The sequence below is a fragment of the Equus przewalskii genome, chromosome 27 (assembly GCF_037783145.1).
Source record: "Equus przewalskii isolate Varuska chromosome 27, EquPr2, whole genome shotgun sequence".
Classification (NCBI taxonomy): Eukaryota; Metazoa; Chordata; class Mammalia; order Perissodactyla; family Equidae; genus Equus; species Equus przewalskii.
In genome coordinates, this window is record NC_091857.1 from 37482439 (window position 1) to 37503090 (window position 20652).

At 48.2% G+C, this 20652-nt stretch overlaps 1 protein-coding gene across 4 annotated transcripts; it reads right to left on the reverse strand.

Moving 5' to 3' along the window:
• Positions 1-692: 692 nt before the first annotated feature.
• ZBTB21 (zinc finger and BTB domain containing 21) lies at positions 693-19730 on the reverse strand. Of its 4 annotated transcripts, XM_070597684.1 has the most exons (3): positions 19472-19730; positions 6340-7940; positions 693-5739 (listed from the first exon to the last, which is right to left on the reverse strand). In XM_070597684.1, the coding sequence occupies exons 2-3, from the start codon at positions 7925-7927 to the stop codon at positions 4745-4747; spliced, it is 2583 nt and encodes an 860-aa protein (XP_070453785.1). In that variant the 5' UTR covers positions 7928-7940; positions 19472-19730; the 3' UTR covers positions 693-4744. The 4 variants fall into 4 exon arrangements, with proteins under 4 accessions (XP_070453785.1, XP_070453784.1, XP_008530827.2 ...); XM_070597683.1 differs by having other exon boundaries at positions 693-7940; positions 19472-19686; XM_008532605.2 differs by lacking the exon at positions 19472-19730 and adding an exon at positions 14196-15692 and having other exon boundaries at positions 693-7940.
• Positions 19731-20652: the final 922 nt, after the last annotated feature.

The following is a 20652-nucleotide window of genomic DNA, read 5'->3' on the forward strand; positions in this document are numbered from 1 at the left end:
GTATGCTTTTTGTTGAGGAAGATTGGCCCTGAGCTAACATCTGTTGCCAATCTTCCTTTTTTTTCCCCCTCCCCAAAGCCCCAATACATAGTTGTACATCATAGTTGTAGCTCATTCTAGTTCTATGTGGGATGCTGCCACAGCATGGCTTGAGGAGTGGTGCGTAGGTCTATACCCAGAATCCGAACTGGCAAAACTCTGGGCTGCTGCAGCAAGGTGCACAAACTTAACCACTTGGCCACGGGGCGGGCCCCACTCACAACTCTTTTATTTATTTATTTGTTTTTGAGGAAGATTAGCCAGCCCCTCACAACTCTTTTATTTATTTATTTATTTTTCTTTGAGGAAGATTAGCCCTGAGCTAACATCTGCTGCCAATCCTTTTTTTGCTGAAGACTGGCCCTGAGCTAACATCTGTGCCCATCTTCCTCTACTTTATATGTGGGACGCCTGCCACAGCATGGCTTGCCAAGCGGTGCCATGTCCGCACCCGGGATCTGAACCGGCGAACCCCGGGCCGCCAAATCAGAACATGTGGACTTCAGTGCTGTGCCACAGGGCCAGCCCCTCACAACTCTTAAGTGGCTATTCTTATTACCCAGACAGAAGAGCTTTATCTTTACTTTCATAAATTTAAATGCTATCATTAGTCATTATCATCAAAGTCCAAAACATACCAATGAGACTGTGACTCAGAACAAAATACAGTACAAATTTATTGACTCCAATCATTCTTAGTCAAGATTTAAGCAAAGTAAACAGACAACAGAATTGGATACAAATAAGCAATGGATTAACATTAGATAGAAATCCTATTTTACTGTGAATTTTCAGTCCAAAAAAGCTTATTCCTAAATAAAATTGAACAATGATTTACTCTGCTAAGGCATATGTCAACAAAATATACACAATTATAAAACCACATTTGTTTTTCTTTTAACAATAAGCATTTATTCAATGAAAATTCTGAAATACTCTTGGATTAATGTCACTAAGAAATTACCACCTTTTGAAAATTAGTATTAACCAAGTACAACTTTGTGGGAAATCTGGACAGCACGAATAAAAGACTCAGGAGCACTGAATCCAATTATTTTAAAGTTTTACAGTAAAATACTTTGGTTCCCAAACAATTGTCTCTAAAAGGAATTTTAAAAAAATCTAACATGAACTCATTTTTGCTCTTCTGGAATCTAAATGTGGACGGCTCAGTTTTCTTCCCAGTAGCGTGGAAATGCCGTACACTAGAGAACTCGACGGGAAGCACTGAACGAGTGTGTCAAAAATTATGCAAACATCAAACTTCTTAAAGTGCTAAAGCCACAAGAGAAAAACCTATTCTTAAAACTTAAAAAAAAAGCCAGTGTTAAAGAACTTATTAAAGAATATGGGCTAGCATTATTTAAATCAATAATGCTTTTCATAATTATTGCAAAAAACATGAATGAAACATCAAAAATTGATAAACTGACTTATAATATTCCAATATTAATTAGTGCAATTTATAAAGAAACCTGTTATGAATGACCTCTAATTACTTTTGTAGTAAGAAAATTCAAATATTTTACTTCCTGAAGTTTCAGATTATGGTTGTACACACACTCACACACACACACACAATCTGTGGGAACAAAGGCTGACTTCAGAGCTGTTAATTCCTGTCCCTCCCTCACCCTGACCGTCAGTTGGCCTGTAGATGGAGACACCTCCTGCCTCCACAAAAGGGCACATTTCACTCTCGTCTGTTTCTATGCTCAGCATCAGCGGGTGTTATGTGTGGATACGATTACCACCAATTAAGTGCTGGGGCATATTTTTAAAGAGGCTGTAAGGATCCATTCCAAAACAGAAAACCAAGAACCACATCCACCTCCCCACAAATGCAAATAACATCACTGTTGAAGTATTTGTATATTTTGATAAAATTATAATGCATACTAACCATAACTAGTTTTGAAGGCGAATATTCTATTAATCTTGAAATATTACTATTAAAAAATGCAGTTACCTCCATTGCTTACTTTGATAAAAACATGTTTTATGGTGTTCCTCCCTCCCTCCCCCACATGAAGAAAATGATTCAATAAAAGGTTCTGAGATTAACAAAGAATATATTAAAACATCTTACATTCTTTCCACAACCGCGTCAAAGCAGGCATCCTGAATACTTACAGGGCATAACAAGCTTTCTACATTTTCAAAAATTAATTACAATCAGAAAAAACATTTACAAGAATATCTTTACTAGCTAAAGAGTTGCAACAATGAAAGACCAACTAGCCTACTGGCTGAGAAAAACATTGTTAAAAAAACTGTTTGCTGAACAAAGCAATTAAGGTGTCTTTCATTATTTTACTTCTTAACATTTAAAATAGCTACAGGAGTGGAAGCATATTTCATTTTTTGACCATCAAAATAAACTCTTCCAGCCTAATGCTTTTCAGATACAGTATAAAAAGTAATAGAAAAACCAGAACTGCATTATAAATGTTTTTGGTTCAAAATTTTATTTGAAATCTTATATTCCTTGCCTAGACAAAATGTGAACGAACAAGACAAAACAGTGGCAAAATTTTAAAAATCTAACAGATACGCAGAGCCTATATTTAGATCAAAAATATCTTTCTTCTAATTAACATTATTAAAAAATCTTCAAAAACGTAGCATAAAGGTTCAAGTCTGGGATACTGGATTTCCAACGCCAAGATACTGTGCATCAGGGGGTTATGAGGTGCTCCAACGGCCGTCAGTAGTGATGGCTCTGAAGGAAACTGTTTTGAAGTGACAGCTACCAAGGTGTTCACCTCACACAGGGAATGAGTTCAGGGAACAATAATCCATCCTCATGTTTCACCTAAGATCATATGCTTTAGTTTTGTCTTTAAAATGCATAGATTTCTTCAAGAAAATATAAAGATGGCAATAATGAGTAACTGCAGCTTAATCTTATTTTCCTTTCTCCACCGAATTTAAGTAAGAACGAAAATAGGAAGTAACCACTCAAATACGTGGGGACTTTTAATAGTTTTCAAATGAAAGAATGAGAGGCAAAATTTCTATGATGTACAAAGTCAATTAGTATTTTACAAAAATGCTTGGGTTTCAATAAAAATATCTTTCCTACCACTGGAATGGAATGTGGGTAATGAGATTGATGAGTACAGAGTTCTTTTCTGCGAGAGGACAAATTTAAGTAACTCAGCAAATTATTTCTTCGTCACAAGAGATTCTTTTTATTTGAAAGAAGAGCTTGTAAAAAAAATTAATAAACTCGGAGTCTTAATCCATATCACTACCTTAAAAGGATTGTGTAGTTTCAACACTATTTCTACTTGTATGTATCTACGCCACCCTCAAGTAAAATAAAAATTTTCCCTTTTGAACGCCCCATTGAACTCTGGACAACACCTACTGAAAGGCTTTTAATGACAACTTAGAACAGGAAAGAAAAAGAAGACCAAACCCTATGGACCAAAATGAGCAGCAGAAACTAATTTTGGACCCTTGACAGCACTTGAACACATATGTATGAAAGTTCAAGCAGTGACGTAAAGCAGAATGGCTTCACTATGGGCGTTTTGCCACGATAAACGCCAACAAGTGCTAACAGAAATCATCGCAAGACAGAGGCAGGAAACTGTGCATTGTGTCCATTGTTCTGAAAAGCCTGTGGGACTGCAGTGTGCTCGCTCTCCCTCTGCTCCCCGTCCCTGAAGTCAGCGGGAATTCAGGACTGAGAGCGGCCCCACTGACCCCAGGGGCCCGGGGCCTTCGTCAGTCTACGTCCTACCTTATTTGTGATACCAACGTTGTTAAGTTCGAAACTACTGCTGTATGCTGTTTTTTGTCCCAAACACACTCAGATTTTCAGTTTGTGACAGCATCAAACAGGAAAGCACACGTGTGCAGTCCTTCCAATGCCGATCTGACTTTACAAGTGTGCCGTGCACACGCAGCACGATCAGCAGTTTTGATCGTAATGCCTGTCGCGACTGAAGCTTTTGTAAACCAACCGGGAGGCCTTCTGGAAATCTTAATCTTTTTATTTCCCAAGTCTTCCACCATTAATTATAGTAAATGACCCAAGAGCAAGTTATTTTATAAAAATTTAAGTGTTACTATTGCTGATTTAAATTTCTCACAATTTTCATACAAAAAAAAGTTCTACATGACCACAAAATACCAAATATTTATTTTTATCAAGTGTCAGGATAACTTACAAAAGTTGAGGTTTATCATTTTTCTTATTGCTAAAAAGTATTCTAAGATCTAAACCAATACTGCAAACTATTCCACTTCTTCCTGATACATTTTGGACTTAAGAACATGGCTAAGATTTAAGTAGAACTTAGGTGTCTGATATAATCAAAGGAAGAAATACTTTAATAGTATTCCACTAATTGCAAATCAGTAAAAAACCAAAACAACCTCAATTGAAAGATTATACTGACACCATGGATAGGGGACCATGCAAACAACCGAGATCAACCAAATGTCAACAGTAATGAAGTCGCACCGCCCTGTGGCGAAGACGTCCAGAAGCACGATGTTTCTCAGTTTCTAAGTGGAGTAAGGACATTACTAATTAACACCAGTTTACCTCACACTTACATTCAAGCATAACAATTTCCAACCTTTATTATTCTTTTTTAAAAATATTTTGTTTCTTATGACACATGTCACCCTGCAGGCTGGAACCAGGAGGCCGTCCCCCGCTTCGTCACAGGTAAGAAGGGGCGGCCCTTTAATTGTGGGTTTGTTCGTGACTCCAGAGGCTGAACGCCGTCTTGAAGGTCCTATGGCAAAGTTTACACATGAACTGCCTTTTGAAGGTGATTGCTGACAGGGGTGGGGCGTGGTAGAAAAGCGTGTCTGACTCCTGGGGCGCAAACAGCTTCTCCGTGGAGGGGGCCGGGTTCTCTGGCAACCCCGTGGGGCTGTCAGGCTCCAGGGGCTGGATCTTGGGCAGCGGCGGTGGTGGGGGCAGAGGCGGCGGCGACGGAGAGTTTGTGGGGACAGGGCACGCGTCCGAGTCCTTGTGCGCCGGGTCCTCTGCTGCCTGAGACATGTGCGACTGGAAGTGGCTCCAGAGCCGGAAGTTGGTGCGGAAGGCTTTGTTGCAGACGTGGCAGATGAAGGGCTTCACGGAGCACAGGAGCTCCTGGTGCCGCTCCAGCTGCTTGTGCGCCGGGAATGTCTTGCCACACTTCTCGCAGGGCCACAGGCCGGGGTCCGCGCTGGAGCCCGCGTCCTTGGGGGCAGCGCTGGCCTCGGGCGCCTCTTCCTCAGCCTCCTCCGCAGGCTCCTCTTTCACCTGGATTTTCAGCTGCTTCGAAAGGCTCAGATCTTCGGGGAGACAGGAGGAGTCTTCCGAGTCGAAGTTCACCTGCTCGGAACAGTCGCTGAACACGTTGTCGTCTTTCGCTGCGACCAGGTGGTTGGTGTTCCGGGGCTCGGGCGGGGCCTGGGGCCTGGAGGGCGCGCTCACTTCACCATTGTGGTCCAGGACGGGGAGGGAGAAGTTTTCGGCCGGCGCCATGGTGTTCTGGTTGTGGACCTCGACCTGGTGCCGCCAGATGCTGAAGGAGGACTTGAAAGTGCGCATGCACTCCAGGCACGTCAGCTTCTTGTACTCACACTTGCTCTCGTGCTCGTGCTTCAGCTCGGGCGAGAAAAACCTAAGGCTGCAGTAGGGGCAAACGGTCGCGTTGCGGCACAGGCGCTCGTGGTTTCCTTGCTCTAGAAGAGAAGAGAGCTCAGCATTACAGAGGCGGCACTGGTAAACCTCCTTGTTTGCTACCGGACTCTCGAGAGGAACATGCTCTTTTGGCTTAGCAATTTTGTGGACGCCAACGGGCCTCTCTCCCGGGTGCATCTTTATGTGCTGCTTGAACTGCGAGAGGAAGCGATAGGCTTTTCCACAGTACGTACAGATGTACGCCCCTTTGGCTCGTGATCGCAGGTTCCGCTTGATGACCTGGGCCTGGGAGCCGCCCTGGCCCTGAAAGCCGGGCTTGCCGCGCCTGAGCTTAATGATCAGGGCCTTCTTAATCTCTCTCTCTCTCACTATGTCAATCAGCTTTCTTTGGAACTTCTCATCCAAAACGGCATGTGAACTAGAGGCTGGTGACGGGTTCTTCACTATGCCGTGCTGGGTCTGACAGTGTGTCCACACTTTGAAGTTCGTGTGAAACCGCTTGTGACAGATGTCACAAGCGTAGGGCTTTTCTGGGTTATGGTACATGTTAATGTGCCGGTGAAGACCTGCTGTTGATCTAAAGATCTTAAGGCAATGTTTACATTTAAATTTTTTGTTTGGTCTTGTTCCCTCCAACTCACCAAATTCATCTTTATTCAAGTCAGAATCTGGAAAATCTGCCTCGAGGAGAGCGGGGCTTGAGCCTTCCTCCAAATTGTCTGCCGACCCCGGAGAACCGGGCCCATCCTCCTTGAGCTTCTTAACCGGCAGTCTTCTGTCCGCCTGGAACCTCCTTTTGGCTGGCAGTCTGCTCATGTCTTTTTGGTCGTCTTCTGTTTTCAGAGAAAGGTCTCTCGTGCTGGAGGAGGCTGCTGCGGCGTCGCCCACGGTGACTCGGATGATGTCCGAGGGATCTGACAGCGGGCTGCGGGGCTCGGTCTTGATCCGGACCTCTGTGACGGGGGGCACTCCCTCCCTCTCTGTCGACTGAGAAGCGCTGAAGGACCGGAGGCGGTGCGGCTGCGGGACTGGAGTCCGGTCATCCAGGGCTGATTTTTCACTGCCATCTTTTAAAGATGACCTTTGAGATAAAGCACAAAACACATTCCCTGGTGCGTCGACTGACACTGAAGATGACCCCTGGGAAGATTTCAAATCTATTGAGGGTGAGTAGACAGGAACCTGGCTGTCCATCGACAATGACCGCCTGAGGAGACTCTTGACAAGAGGGCCACTTCTGTCGATGCTTTGGTTTCCAGAACCAGACCCAGTGGATGGGATCACTAACCCCAGCTTTGAATAGTACAGCAAGTTTCTATCTTCGCCAGGACCACTTCCTTTGTTAGTTTCTTTCAACAGATACGGAGTCTCTGATGAGCTTCGAAGAGACAAAACAGGTGGCCGTGGTCTTTTCAAAGCCAGCTCTATGGCTTTTCCTTTGGGCAGCTGACCACTCACACCGGGTTTATCATCCCCTGCCTCTCTGTCTTGTAGCGGCTTTGAAGGCAGCACTGCATTCCTTTTCCCCAAACTGCTTCTGTTAGGATCATCCACAGATGCAGAATGCTCGAGAGACTTTGCATACCCTACAGAACTATCTTTTGGCCAAGTCTTTTCAGTCAATGACAAGTTGTGCAGCGGCTCCACCGGTTTGGGAACATGCGGCTTGCTGGTGCTGGTCCTGACGGCAAGGTTCGGTGCAAGCCGGGAAGTATGGCTTCCGTCGGCTGGATGCTGACTGACAGTTTTCCCTTGTGCTTCGTTTCTACTTTGACAAACAATGACACTTCTCTTTTGAGAACTGTTTTCGTCATCTTCTATGAACACTTTTTTCCTGTTGGGACATGCTGGAAAGGGGGCTTGAGGTGTTTTAGAGACGATGTTAGTCAGAAAGGAAATCCCAAGGCTGTAGCCCAGTTCTTGCACAGCGGCAAGGCTGCCTTTCTCAACAAACAAAGACGAAGAATAAATGTAGTTCAGAACGTTATCGAAAGCATCTGGTTCACAAAAGTCAAGCTGAAATACAGTTTGTGACTCATTCTCCTTATTTGTGAATAAACTCTGAAAGTATTCACTGCTGGCAGCCAAGACATTTTTATGAGCTCGAAATTTCTGGTCTCCGACGATCAGAAGCACGTCACACAGCTGTCCTTTGAGGCGCTCCTCGTTGAGGGCACTCAGGAGAGAGATGGCGTGCGCTGGGTTGATGTAATGCAGTAGTCCCTCCATCGCCTGGGCTGATCTGAAAGACAAAACGTGACAGCGTCACGAAAACGCGGGAGGGCTCCTGAGGTGCAGTGCTCCTAGGGGCAGGAACACTAGCTGTCTTTCCGGAGGTGCCAAGAGTTAGCAGATTACAGGCAGACAAAAGCTTTCTGGATGAACAATCTTATTTAAACAACACAGAAAATACAAACAGACAAGTTTTATGGCTTATGTAGGTCATCAATCATTAAAACTGAAGAATTTTAGGAACTGAAGACAATAACAGGCATTTTTATACCCTCAGAAGGCTCCTGGTATGCAGGGAAGCAACATCTGAAAATAAAGGCTTATTATTTAGGGTCCTTATCCACTTGATGCTTGGTTCTATTCCTCATTAGTTCAGAAAATACGTATGAAATATCAAAACCCCTACAGTCCATAATTCTGAAAGGAAATCAGTTTTACTACTGGATGTAATTAAACACAATGTGAATTGTTAACAATGGGTTGTAAAGTAGAGGTCTCGCTAGACCTTTAAAAATAGGTAAGAATTTGGAAAGAGAAAAATCATTTGCTAATTACTATATCATCAAAGGTTAACACAAAGGGTTTAAGAAAGGTTAGAAATAGTAAAGAATAAAAGAGTTTGTTTTCTTTCTTATCTAAACACCTTGCAATCTACTGAATTTTCTTACCAAATTACACTTTCAACAACAGCACAAAGGAAACTTTGGCCTGGATCTAAACTTCATTGTTACTAAGTCTAAATCCGGGTGTCACTTGACGTCCCACTGAGATTCTCTCCAAATCTAAAAGCGAGACACGAGGGCCTAGCAGCCGAGTGAGGCTCTGGCCCAGATGCTGGCTCCTCCCTGTTGTCCATCAGCCTCTCTCTGATTATCCAGTCCCCACGTGAGTTACTCCCACTGGGAGTAACGACTGTGCCCTCCTTTACGGTTGCTGCAAAATTCACATGAGCTAGCATCTCGTACATAGTAAGGACTCAACGAATATTGTGTAATTAATTTTCAGAAACTGCAGGACTAACAAGCACTTAATTCAGTATCAAAGCAAAGGGTGCAGATTCACCCCACCCGTGCTCTTGATGAAGATGAAGTTATTTTGTATGGAGACAACGCCTGATTCTCCAGACCCGACCCTTCACTTAGACTTCTGTTATGGTACCAGCTCAGCCCTGTGGTTTGATTTTATAATGCCACCTTTTCTTTAAAATAGTTATGACACTTACTTTTAATATCAAAATGGATTAAAGGAACCAGGACTATTTGTGACGGTTTTAGCATTCTCTTGAGGGCAAGCAGTAGGTGTACCAAACTTGGCACCCGGACACTTGCAGGTTCTCCTTCGGCTTCAAAGGATCAGCTTCTGTTGGTCGACTGGCATCCAGCTCTTCTGAAGAGCCACAAAGAAGAGTGTGCTAGGCCACCAATCTGGAGCGACCAAACATGGTATACAAATTTCTCGAATTTTATTCTGACTCTGTGCTATGGTGCTGACTCAATTGAACTGACTCAGAGGCATGACTTTGCTTCCGGGGACGAAGCTTGTAGCCCGTCCACGAATGAGTGACTCGGTGAGACTGTATCGAGTTTCTGTTCACTCCTGCCTCCCATCATTTCACATCAATGGGAGATTTTAATTCCTCTATTTGTGATTGTTTGTTAAAGATATTTTCCCTTCCTTTTCCTTTCCTGACAGCCATTTTAATTTCTCTCTTAATCCTAATATATGGTCTTTATAATCACATATCTATTTATGTGCAAAGCAACCCTTGTCATCTTTTACAGAGGTCAGCAGAGAAAGAAACTTATAATGCCACACTTATCAACTCAGCTGCATACCAAACACTGTTTTTAGTGCGAATAATTTTTGAGAAAGCTAGTTCAGATGTCGCCACAGGGAAAAGTAACATGCAGAATCAAAGGCCTAGACAAGTACTTTGCAAAAGGGTTTCTTCAAATCAGTTTAGTGGTTTGAAATCAGCAATAGGAAAAATAAAATGACTGGGACAGAGGAGAAAACGTCAGAATGTCTCAAAGGTACTAAGACCAAGCTCTCGTGAAACTCTTGTGCCAGTTATGTGCATACATACCCACCCATGCAAGAGAGTACAATGCGGCTGAGATGTACGACATATTCCTTCCTGAGCGCGGAGTCAAGACAGCACGAAAGTCAGTGCTTGGGCTCATCAACCTCTCTGAGCCTCAGTTTTCCCCACTGTATAATAGGAATAACAGCAGCTACACATAATGCTATTGTGAGAATTAAATGAAAAAAACAGTAACTGCTGTCATTTATTCAGCACCTACAACACACTATAAATTGTGCCAGGAACTCCACATGTCCTTCATTCGTTCACTCATCCAACAAAATGGCATTTGAGAAGGGCTGAAGGAGGCAAGGATGAGCCAAGAGGGAAGAGCATTAAAGCAGAGGGAAGAACCAAGGTAACAGTAGGGCTGGAGTAGAGAGCTGAGGGAACCATGGAAGATGACACTGGAGAAGCACGAGGAGACACCGTGCAGGGCTGGGTGGGCCACTGCAAGAACAGCACTTCTTACCAGGAGTGAAGCAGGCAGCCACTGGAAGACTCTGAGCAGACGAAGGACAATGACCCAAATTATGTTTTACAAAGACTGCTTTGCCTATGTTGTCGAGAATGGACCATGGAAGGTAGGGCAAGAGAGGAAGCTGGGAGGCCACATGGAATCCACTGCAACGATGCAGGTGAGACATGATGGCAGCCTGGACGGGCTAGGAGTCTACTGCAATGATGCAGGTGTTGACATGATGGCGGCCTGGACGGGCTAGGAGTCCACTGCAACGATGCAGATGTGACATGATGGCAGCCTGGATGGGCTAGGAGTCCACTGCAACGATGCAGGTGAGACATGATGGTGGCCTGGACCAGCTGAGGTCTACTGCAACAATGCAGGTGAGGCATGATGGTGGCCTGGACCGGCTAGGAGTTTACTGCAATGATGCAGGTGAGACATGATGGCGGCCTGGATGGGCTAGGAGTCCACTGCAATGATGCAGGTGAGACATGATGGCGGCCTGGACGGGCTAGGAGTCCACTGCAACGATGCAGATGTGACATGATGGCAGCCTAGACGGGCTAGGAGTCCACTGCAACGATGTAGGTGAGACATGATGGTGGCCTGGACCAGCTAGGAGTCTACTGCAATGATGCAGGTGAGATATGATGACGGTGCATGGACCAGGGTGGCAGCAGCGGAGATAAAGGCAGTCATTAGGATTTCTAATGGACTGACGGTAGAGGATAAGAAAGTGAGGAGTTAAGGATGTCTCCAAGGATTCTGCCAGAACCACCGGAAGGATGTCTTTATTTGATTTGAAGTTTGATAGAAAAATCGGTTCAGATTTTTTTCAGGAATTCAGTTTTGATATTTTAAATATGAATAGGAATGCATTCATTAATGTAAGCTTCATGGGCATCCTTTCCTGCTTCACTTTCCCTACAACCCTTCTTGCACTTCTGGGGTCACTTCCCAAATGAACATCTACAACTGAATCCTTGTCTCAGGGTCTGCTTTTGGGGGAACCCAAACTAAGAGACCAAGGGAACCTGAAACCACAGGTGGAGGCTCAGGAACTGTATGAGGACTAAACCAAGTGAGATTTTCTCTGTCCCTGGACAGGAAGCAAATGCTACTCCACATACCATCCGGACTCTATTCCTAAAGAGCAAAACCCAACATTTTCTCACCTTTCATCGTTCAGAAAGCTTCTTTTGCTTTCTTCAAATGATCATGATCCCTGTTTTTGTTCTAAGTAACTGCTTCTAATCCCTTGAACCAAGGGCTTCTATGCTCTTTGAATGAAAACAGCTGGGAATTAGGGAATAAGAAGTCACTCACAGTTGAGTCGGAAGAGAAACAGTCACTGTCCCTAAACATTATTTGGGGTTTAAAACTATTCACTTGACTATAACCTCCATTTAGTTATCAACGAGACCGCCTGCTTGAAAAGCGACAAAGCACGTCCACATTCCTGACGCACAGCACAGTGACTCCACAGGATTGACTCTCCATTCCAGCCAGCCAAACACTAACTGGACAGTTTCTAACAGCTAACATTGGAGTGCTCACGCTGCCGCAGACTACTGTAAAGACTTTTCATGCATTAAACTCACTCTTTACAGCAACCTTAGGAGGTACCATCATTATCCCCATTTTGCAGATGAGGAAACTAAGGCATAGAGGGTTAAGTAACTTGCTCAAGGTCACACAGATAATAAGAAACAGAGCAGAATTCCACCAGGTGACTTGGCTGCCAAGGCCACGCTCTTGACCCCTACAGCATACTGGCTCTAGTTACCTCTTTTAATTCTCACATAACCACCTGAGCTGGGCACTGTCATCATCTCTGTTTTACAAATTAGGAAACTGAGGCACTGAGAGGTCAAGTAATGTGCCTAAGGTCACCCAGTCAGTTGGCAGTGGAGCTGGGGGACTGGCCTCAGAGCCTGGACTCTTAGTCACCACGTGACATGCTTCTTACAGCTGGACACCTGTCTAGTATGTGCTAGACCTGGCTAGACAGGAAGGAGACCAGTGCGCCAGCCACGGTCCCACCTTACAGTGCTTGAAGTCTTGTGTGGAATCGGACAAGCCAGTCCGCCATCATGCTCTAGCGTGCTCAGCACCAGATGGGAGCGTGCAGAAGGACAGACAGTGTGCAGGTGAGGCCATCGCACTCAGAGGACGGCGAGGTCAGGGAAGGCACCCATCCTATGGAAGAGCTTCCTGAACCAGCAGGAGTCAGAGAGGGTGGGAGCAGTCAGGAAGAAGGGTGAAGGGCATTTCAAGGACAGGAGCAGTGTGTCCAACGTCACACAGACAAGATACAGTCCTGGCTGGAGCAAAGGATATGTGGAGGGGAGGGCGGGCGAGGAGCCGGAGAGGGGATGGAGGCATGAGGGTCCTGGAGGCTAACGTAAGGCCACTTGAGGAGGAGAGTGACTCTCCCAGCCTCTCCAGCAGGCCAGGACAAAGGCTCTGGGTGTCTGCAGTGACAGGAGAGTGCAGGGCACCTTCACGTTGAGGCCCTTGCTTCTACCTTTAGTTCAAGTATTAAAACTTAAAAACAACGGTCCCTTTCCTAGTCTAGCTACAAACAATGAACATTTTGGACTTTCGTGTTTCAATGACAGTAGGTATATTGACTGAGTTTAACAACTTAACTAAAAATGTAAAATGCTCCATTAAGAATGCAGGCAAAATGTCACAAGCCAACCCAGCAAACCCTCTGCAGCTGGTGGATGTGCAAACTGAGTTCGCAAACCCTCCTGCTTTTCCTGCTCTTCAGCCCTCAGACAAGGCCAGCCTTGCTGATGGACGTACTTTCTCCTGCATAAATCTCTGGCTTATCAAACTCCAGTTGCTCATGTATGTTTTAATTATGGATAATCATTAAGACAGTGCATCAGAAAGCTAAAAGTTCTCACGTATCAATACATATTGCCCCCGTGTCCACATCCCGGGCCTTTTCCACTGCTCATCTCGACCTGACTCATCAAGGCAGGAGTTCCTGCTACCACTTTAGTCATGCTGGAAAAACCTTGGCACTCTTAAAAGAAAAGTGGGTGAAATGTGGAAGAAAAGGCCTGTTTATGATTGATAGAATAAGCTGGGAGGAAATCCCCGAGGAAAGCCAGATCCTGAAACAGGGCTGGTTCGCGCACCACTTGGATCCTCGCACAGAATTTCCTCCCAAACCCCGCCTGAACTGCTTCTAGTCCATGTTTCCTGAAATCGCAAAATGGGAGAATCTCTGTGGCTAACAACTCATGGAAGTCATTACAGCTCCAAGGAAAAGTCTTTCAAATCAGTCTACCTGTCGCCAGTCCTGGCTGTGCCACCTATTAGGTAAGTAACCTGGTAAGGACCACTCGGCCTTTCTGATACTATCTGACCACAGAGGATTTCATGAAGAAGACAAGACGTAACATGTCTGCAGGCTCCTAGTAGATCCAGTGTTTCCTATATGGCAAGCACGCATTTTACTTCCTTCCTCTCTCCTTTTCCTGAAGGTTTACGTGGGCTGCTATATGTCACGTATCACAAGAGATGAGTGAGCTGGCCAGCTGCTTGTTCTCCAGCAGCACACATTCCCTGGGAGAAAGACATGTAAAAATAAAATACAATGAAGAATACAAAAAGTGCTAGGAGACTAACGACTTGAGGAAGCAGTTAATTTGGCCAGGAGGTGGAAGGCGGAGGAGGAGTGGGGACAGCTCCTCACTCACCTGACTGTGGCGTCATCCCAAAGCTTCCACTCCTCGCATCCCCACTGCAGACGCTCTTCAGAAACACACCTCCGACCCGGCCAGGGGCTAAGCCTGCCCCGGCCCGAAGGTCCAACCTCCCAGAACAGCCACAAAGCCCTTCAAAACTGGAGGCCAGGAAATTATTGCATAGCACGACCTCAAATTCCTCAGGTACTAAACGCTAAGAGGGGAAGGGAACTCATATCTTAATAGGAATTAATTCCATACAAATAATTTCCTCCTATAGCAATGTTAGATCCATGGCAGGGAGTTAAGATTGTTAAGGGGATGGTGGGAAGGTAGGCAATTTGAGAATACAGAGCATCCTGGGGATATAAACAGAAGAAAGCAAAGCACAGCTAAGCATTCAGATAAAAGGACACTAGGTGGTGAGTGAGGGGCCCAGAAAGGGAGATGGGAAGAGACCAAAACAACCTCGCCGCCTTTCAAGTTTTGGAGACTAAAATTCAGGCTCGTACCAGGGCTAAGGTACATTAAATATCAAATTTGCTCCAAGACTAGCCAACAAACCCCTTACTACCAGTTCTATAGGAACATGTCTCTTTACCTCCAAAACATTAACCCAAAACTGAACTCTGGGCACACAATCGTTTGGAATGTTGGGGACTGCTTATGTAGTCTGAACCATGACACTGGACAAGAGGAGGAACGCCCATAACAGAAAGCAAACACCTAGTGAGAAAACCAGAGCATCCACCCACATTTGACTTTGGAGCATAAACACGCACACAGCATTCACCCCAAATCTCACCTCTGGATTTCGCCCAGACTCTCTCTGTTTGATTTTACTATTAGATGGTGACAGGAAGTCGGCTCTGAGTTTGGGTCTTATCATCACTCACTAGGTGACAATGCAGATATCCAGAAATTATCTAAAGCTCCTCAGATTTCAAAGCTAGCCTCCTTTACTTGATCCTTCAAGGGCAGTAATGTCTCTCCCTTGGATCCCATCTCACGGCCTTTCAGTCTCTCTAGGGAAGGTCTCGTTTTGGTTTACGGGGTGCCCTCTGCTCCACCAGCCCGGGGACTACTGCGACAGCGCAGGCTCTTCATGGCACCTTCCTTGATAGAGCAGCCTCTCTCGTCTGGCTCCACCCAGCCGGTAGCCACTCCTGCTGCCAGTCGAGGACCCCTGATCTGGCTCTGGAAGAAGCCCCCTCGCCCCCAAGTGCAGGCTGATGTGCTGCTCTCCCCTCGCTCAGGGGCAGGCAACAAGCAAGGCCAAGCCGATGAGAAACCTTCTCCCGGGAAGTTGGCCGAGGAGAACAAGAGAGGCAGCAAAGGAGGGGCGCTGATTTCTCCGGCAGTGCCTGAAGACGCAGCCGCTGGTTACCTTGGTTTCCGCCCTTCCTGGCCCAATTCTTTAGCTTTTCCTTAACCCTCCAGAGCAACCCTGTGTCTTTACAGTAAATTCCTTGTTCTATGCAGGCTAGCCTGTCAGTTTCTGTTCTTGTTATTAAAAGACCCTAACTAATATATCTCCGAGTGGTCTTCCTTCTTCCCCTCATGCCCTCCAAATCCACCCTTTGTAACACCGCTGCTGGACCGAGCCTCCCACAACACGGCTTTGATCATTCATCGGACGTGCACATTAAGTAAACTGTTATTACTTCAACTTAGTGACTGAGTTCCTATTATGAGCAAGACATGGTGAGACACACCTGAAGTGCAGGGGGGCGCAAAACAGACAAGGCCCCCACTTTCTAGTAGGGAAAATCAGATAAGCAAGAAAAGAAACAAAAAAGCTAACTTCAGACTTGGAACTAAATAGGGTGCTGCGACTGGGCCAAAGTAACAAGGGGCTTGGGGAGGACAGTCAGGAAAGGCCTCGACGTGGTGTTTCAGCTGAGACCTTAGACCCGAGTGAAAAGAAGTAATAATAAAAACAATGGTTCTCCATTAGGTTAAAAAGCAACATTTTAAAAACATGGACTCCTGGGCTTTGTAACCCTGGTTTCCAATTGCTTTTTAAATGTTCTTTTCCTTGACTATTCCCTTGTGGTAACTTCCTGCTGCAGACACTTTGCCTTGGAGACCGAGCTGCACGTCCTGCCTCCTCCATCACCCAATCCGGGATGTCCTAGACCTCATCTAGCCCCCTGCCCAGCACTCCACTCTGCGGAACATTAATCGTCTTTCAGAGCTCAGCTCCAGTGTCAGCTCCTCCATGCAGCCTTCTGTCGTGGGCTGGACTGTGTCCCCCTCGCCTCCCCAAATTCCTATGCTGAAGTGCTAACCCCCAGCAACTCAGAATGTACGTGTATTTGGAGAGTCTTTGAAGAGACAATTAAGCCATAATGAGGTCACTAGGGTGGGCCTTATGGGCACCAATATGACTGGTGTCCCTATAAGAGGAGGCGATCAGGACACACGCAGAGGGGGACCACGTGAACATTTGGAGAAGACGGCCATCCACACAGCGAGGAGAGAGGCCTCAGGAGGAACCAACCCTGCTGACACCTGGATCCTAGACTTCCAGGCTCCAGAATTGTGGGAAAACACACTTCTGCTGTTTCAGCCCGTGGTAGTCGGTCAAGGCCGCCCTAGCAGACTCATATACCTTCCTTGACTACTTTCATTTATAACAAGTGAACACCTTTCAAATCCTGTGCTACACTGAGTGGCGGCATTTACATGGTGCTCGTTCAGTGCCATGTATTCTCAGCTGCTCGTCTCCCCAGCAGAACCGTTAGCTACCAAAGGACTAAAACTCTGCTTAACATCTTTTGATACTCTTCACAATGCTCAACGGCATCTTGCACTCTAAATGCAGGTCTGGAAAACATGCCTTTTATTTGTTTTCCTAAAGTAAAGCTCGTCCCATCACTGTCCTTAGAATACCATACTGATTTTTCTATTACTCCCGATGAAATCTGAACTCTACAGACTGGCATACAAGACCATTTCTTCTCTCCACCCTTACTAGACACTCCTTACCATCCAACTTACAAACTTGCACACCCGATTCCAACCACCTAAAATATCTTTGTTACTGTTGCTGTATGTGGCCAACTTCTCCAGAAAGACCCGGCTCAAACATCAGTGTCTTACAAAACCCTCGTGACCTGCTCCCAGCCAGTCGCTCAGTCATCTAACTACCACAGTCCTTGGCCTCTTCAGCAAGATCACCGGGGCTATGCTGAGTGATCTGCTTCTCTGTCTGTCTCCCTCATCAGAGTCCTTAAAAGGAAGAACCCTTGTTTCCACCTGTGTCTCCCTAATGCTTAGCACAGGATGGCAGCTATCTACTGGGTGCAGAGAGAAAGTATCGAGACCTGGACTTGCCCACCTTTCTGGCTCCAGTGTCTGGGACAGAGCTCAGCAGGTGGCAGCCTTCTTGGCTTTCTGTATGAGCTCTCGTGGCTTTAACCACTTTTGCATGAGGATTCCCAAATCTGCATCTCCCTGGGACTCCAGCCTCTCAGGTACCCACCGAACACTCCCATCACAGGATATCTATCTGTCCGGGATGGTATTATGACCCACCCCCACCGCCGGACCCCCACATCTGCCTGTCCTTACATGTTCCCTGATTAGTTTGGTGTGTGGCCAACCAGCAGTCTAGAAAACCAGAAGCCTCTTCTCTTTCGTCTCTAGCCAGTCACCACGACCCGTCACAGCTTGTTCACAAACAGCTCCAGGATCTGCTCTCTACATCCCCACTGGCTGTGGGGCCAATTAAAACTGTCCCTTCAGTCACCTCCTGCTCACCCAGACTCCCTCAAGCATGGAGCCCCCGTCTTGTTACCCCTGAACCCCCCCCCCCCCATGAACCGCCTGTAAGGTCCTCCAGGGCAGGGGTTGCCTCCTCCTCAACTTTTACACCCACCAAAGGAAGCACACTGTACCTTCAATACACAGCGCTAAAAGGAAGAATGAATTAAACATAAGGCCACTTTTAAGTAAACCAAAGCCCCAAATTCCTACTTTCTTTTTAACATCACTAGTTGGGGGCATTTAAATGTAAATGTAACGACTGTCAGTCACCAGAGGTAGATGAGGGATTTACTCCGAGCATCAGAGGGAAGAAAATTTTTAAATATAACTGACAACGAGAAATCTTCCTAAAATGGATTAACCCACTTCCTTGCCTTCTTAAACAGGTACGCAGAACCTAACGCAGGCTCCTTATTGATGACTCAGGGTCATCCTTATGAACAACCGCCGGCCAAGGCTGTAATGCGCTGATGCCCTCGGATGCTGGAGGGGAGCAGCGCTGTGCGCTCTTGCACTCAGACGCCCCGGGCTGCTGCGCCGAGCGGGGTCTGGGACCGTCTCCTCCATCCCCGCTGTCGGGCCAGCCCGCGGAGGCCGCGTCTCTACGATCACCCCACTCCACACGTGCTGCGGGGCGGCCCTCTCCAGAGCTACGCAGCCCTGCGGCGGGAGTGCAAGCAGCCGGCGCGGAGGGCCAGGGCCGAGGGCTCCCCCGCGGGTCAAGGCACGATCCTCGTGGTGGTCTGGGCGGTGAGCAGCCCCGACAGCACCACGGGGGTCTCGGGGCCGGGACCGCCCTCCTCTCCGCCTCCGGCCGCAGATCGCGGACTTTCCCAAGTGGGGAACCACCCAGAGCCCGGCGGGGAAGCTGTGTCCGGCGGAGGGGCTGCGCTGCTGCCGGCGGGCGTGGACTCGGAGGAGCAAGCAACCCAGGGCTCCCGGAGGGAAAGGGGCGCGCTCGGGTCCGGCGGAGGGCCCGCCAGGGGGCGGGACGGGAAAGCAAAGTCAACTCGGTGGTGGCGCCGGCGGCCGCCAGGCGGGGCCGGGGGGCAGCAGGTGCCGGGTCCCAGCGCCCCGCCGCTCCCGCGCACACCCGCCGGCCGCCACGCCTGCCCGGGACGCGAGCACGCGCCCCGGCCGGAAGGCATCCCGACTGTTCGCGCAGCGGCGCGCGCCAAGCCCGGCCGGCGGCGTCCACCCCAAGGCCACCTGGCCCGGCGAGGGAAGCCCAGTGAGGGACGGAGCGTGCGCAGTGGCGAGGGCGAGGCAAAGTGCGGGCACGGGGCATGCGCACTGTGAAGGCACAATCGGCTACGTGGGGGCCCGGGGCATGCTCGGTGAGCGCCGCGCCCGGCGCACGCGCAGAAGCGCTCGGAGCCCGCAAGCCGCTGGTGGAGAGAAAAAAGAGAGAAATCACCTCAGAGTTACGTCAGGAAAGGCCGCGTTTTGCGGGGAGGCTGTGGCCTCCCACCGGGCCCCGCCGTTCTCCTAGGGCGAGGGGCGTGACAGTTACTCACCGGTCTTCAGCCGCGAGGCAGACGCCGGGCCCCTTTCCGCTCACACTCGGCTCGCGCGCGCCGCAGCCGCCGCTGCCGCTGTGATTCCATCCATCTTGAATTTGACGTCATCCCACACCAGGGATGAGGTCATCGCAGGCAGCGCTCGTCACGTGCGCGGCGCTGTGATTGGCCGCCGGGCGCCAGGGGGCGGGGCGAGGGAGGTGCGCGGCGCGGGGGGCCGGGCGAGGGCGGGCCTGACGGGAGCGCCGCCGCCGCCGCGTCCTCCCCGCGCCGCTTCCGCTCGGGGCGCCGCCAACCGCCGCCGCCCGCGTGCTCCCGGCGCCCCGCGTCTTCCCCGCGCCGCTTCCGCCCGGCCGGGGGCGGTCGCCGGTGTCCCGCGGGCGGCCCGGAGGGAGGAGGTGGCGGCGGGAGGTGGGCATCGCGGTGGCCCCGAGGACACGCTCCCTCCGACGTGCGCCCCGGGGTCGTGCTGGGACCCACCGGCGGTCGTGGGCACCGGCGCCCGGGCGCGCGCGCGCGCGCGGTGACCTCGCGGGCTGGCCCGCTGCGCGCGTCTGCCGAGAGTGGACCCTGAGCGCGCGCCTTCCCCCATCCCGGAGGACCGCTCGGTAGTGACCGGAGGGAACGGTCAGGGCCCCCGGGGTCCTTCTGCTCCAACAGGTGGGGGTGGCTGCGATCGTCGGCCTCACGGGGCACCTGCTTGTCAACTGTGTGGTCACAGGCCGAGTCCTCCGCTTGGGTGGACATCGAGTTAGGTGATCATTCGGCGGTGATTTTCTCTAATATCCATTCTCGTCTGGTTATGTCTTGGATTGTCTCCTTGCATGAACATTGCAAGTGCATTAATTAGAAAACTCATTTCCCTTTCAATCAAAGCCAGAAAATTAGCAGGAATGCCAGACTGTAAACACTGACACTAAAGGAAAGGTTTTGTTAGCCAGCTAAATAGGACATCTTGATGTGTTCCCCGAAGCCAGATGAGATCAGATCGAAAGGAGGAGGAGGTGCCTTCTAAATCAATAATAGCAGGACAGACACTTAAATTCCTGGATTTTAGATCCGTCTCGTTTAATATCTTTCAAATATGTTTAATTTTTTTTAAGTTGGGTTTATGCACAGGATCCCAGGTAAAATAATTTGTGAGATGTTTGGGGAGTATGCATAAGAAATAATCTTGC

What these genes read in the sequence shown, in the direction of transcription:
- ZBTB21 (XM_070597683.1), bottom strand. Translation starts at nt 7,927, where the DNA reads ATGGAGGGACTACTGCATTACATCAACCCAGCGCACGCCATCTCTCTC.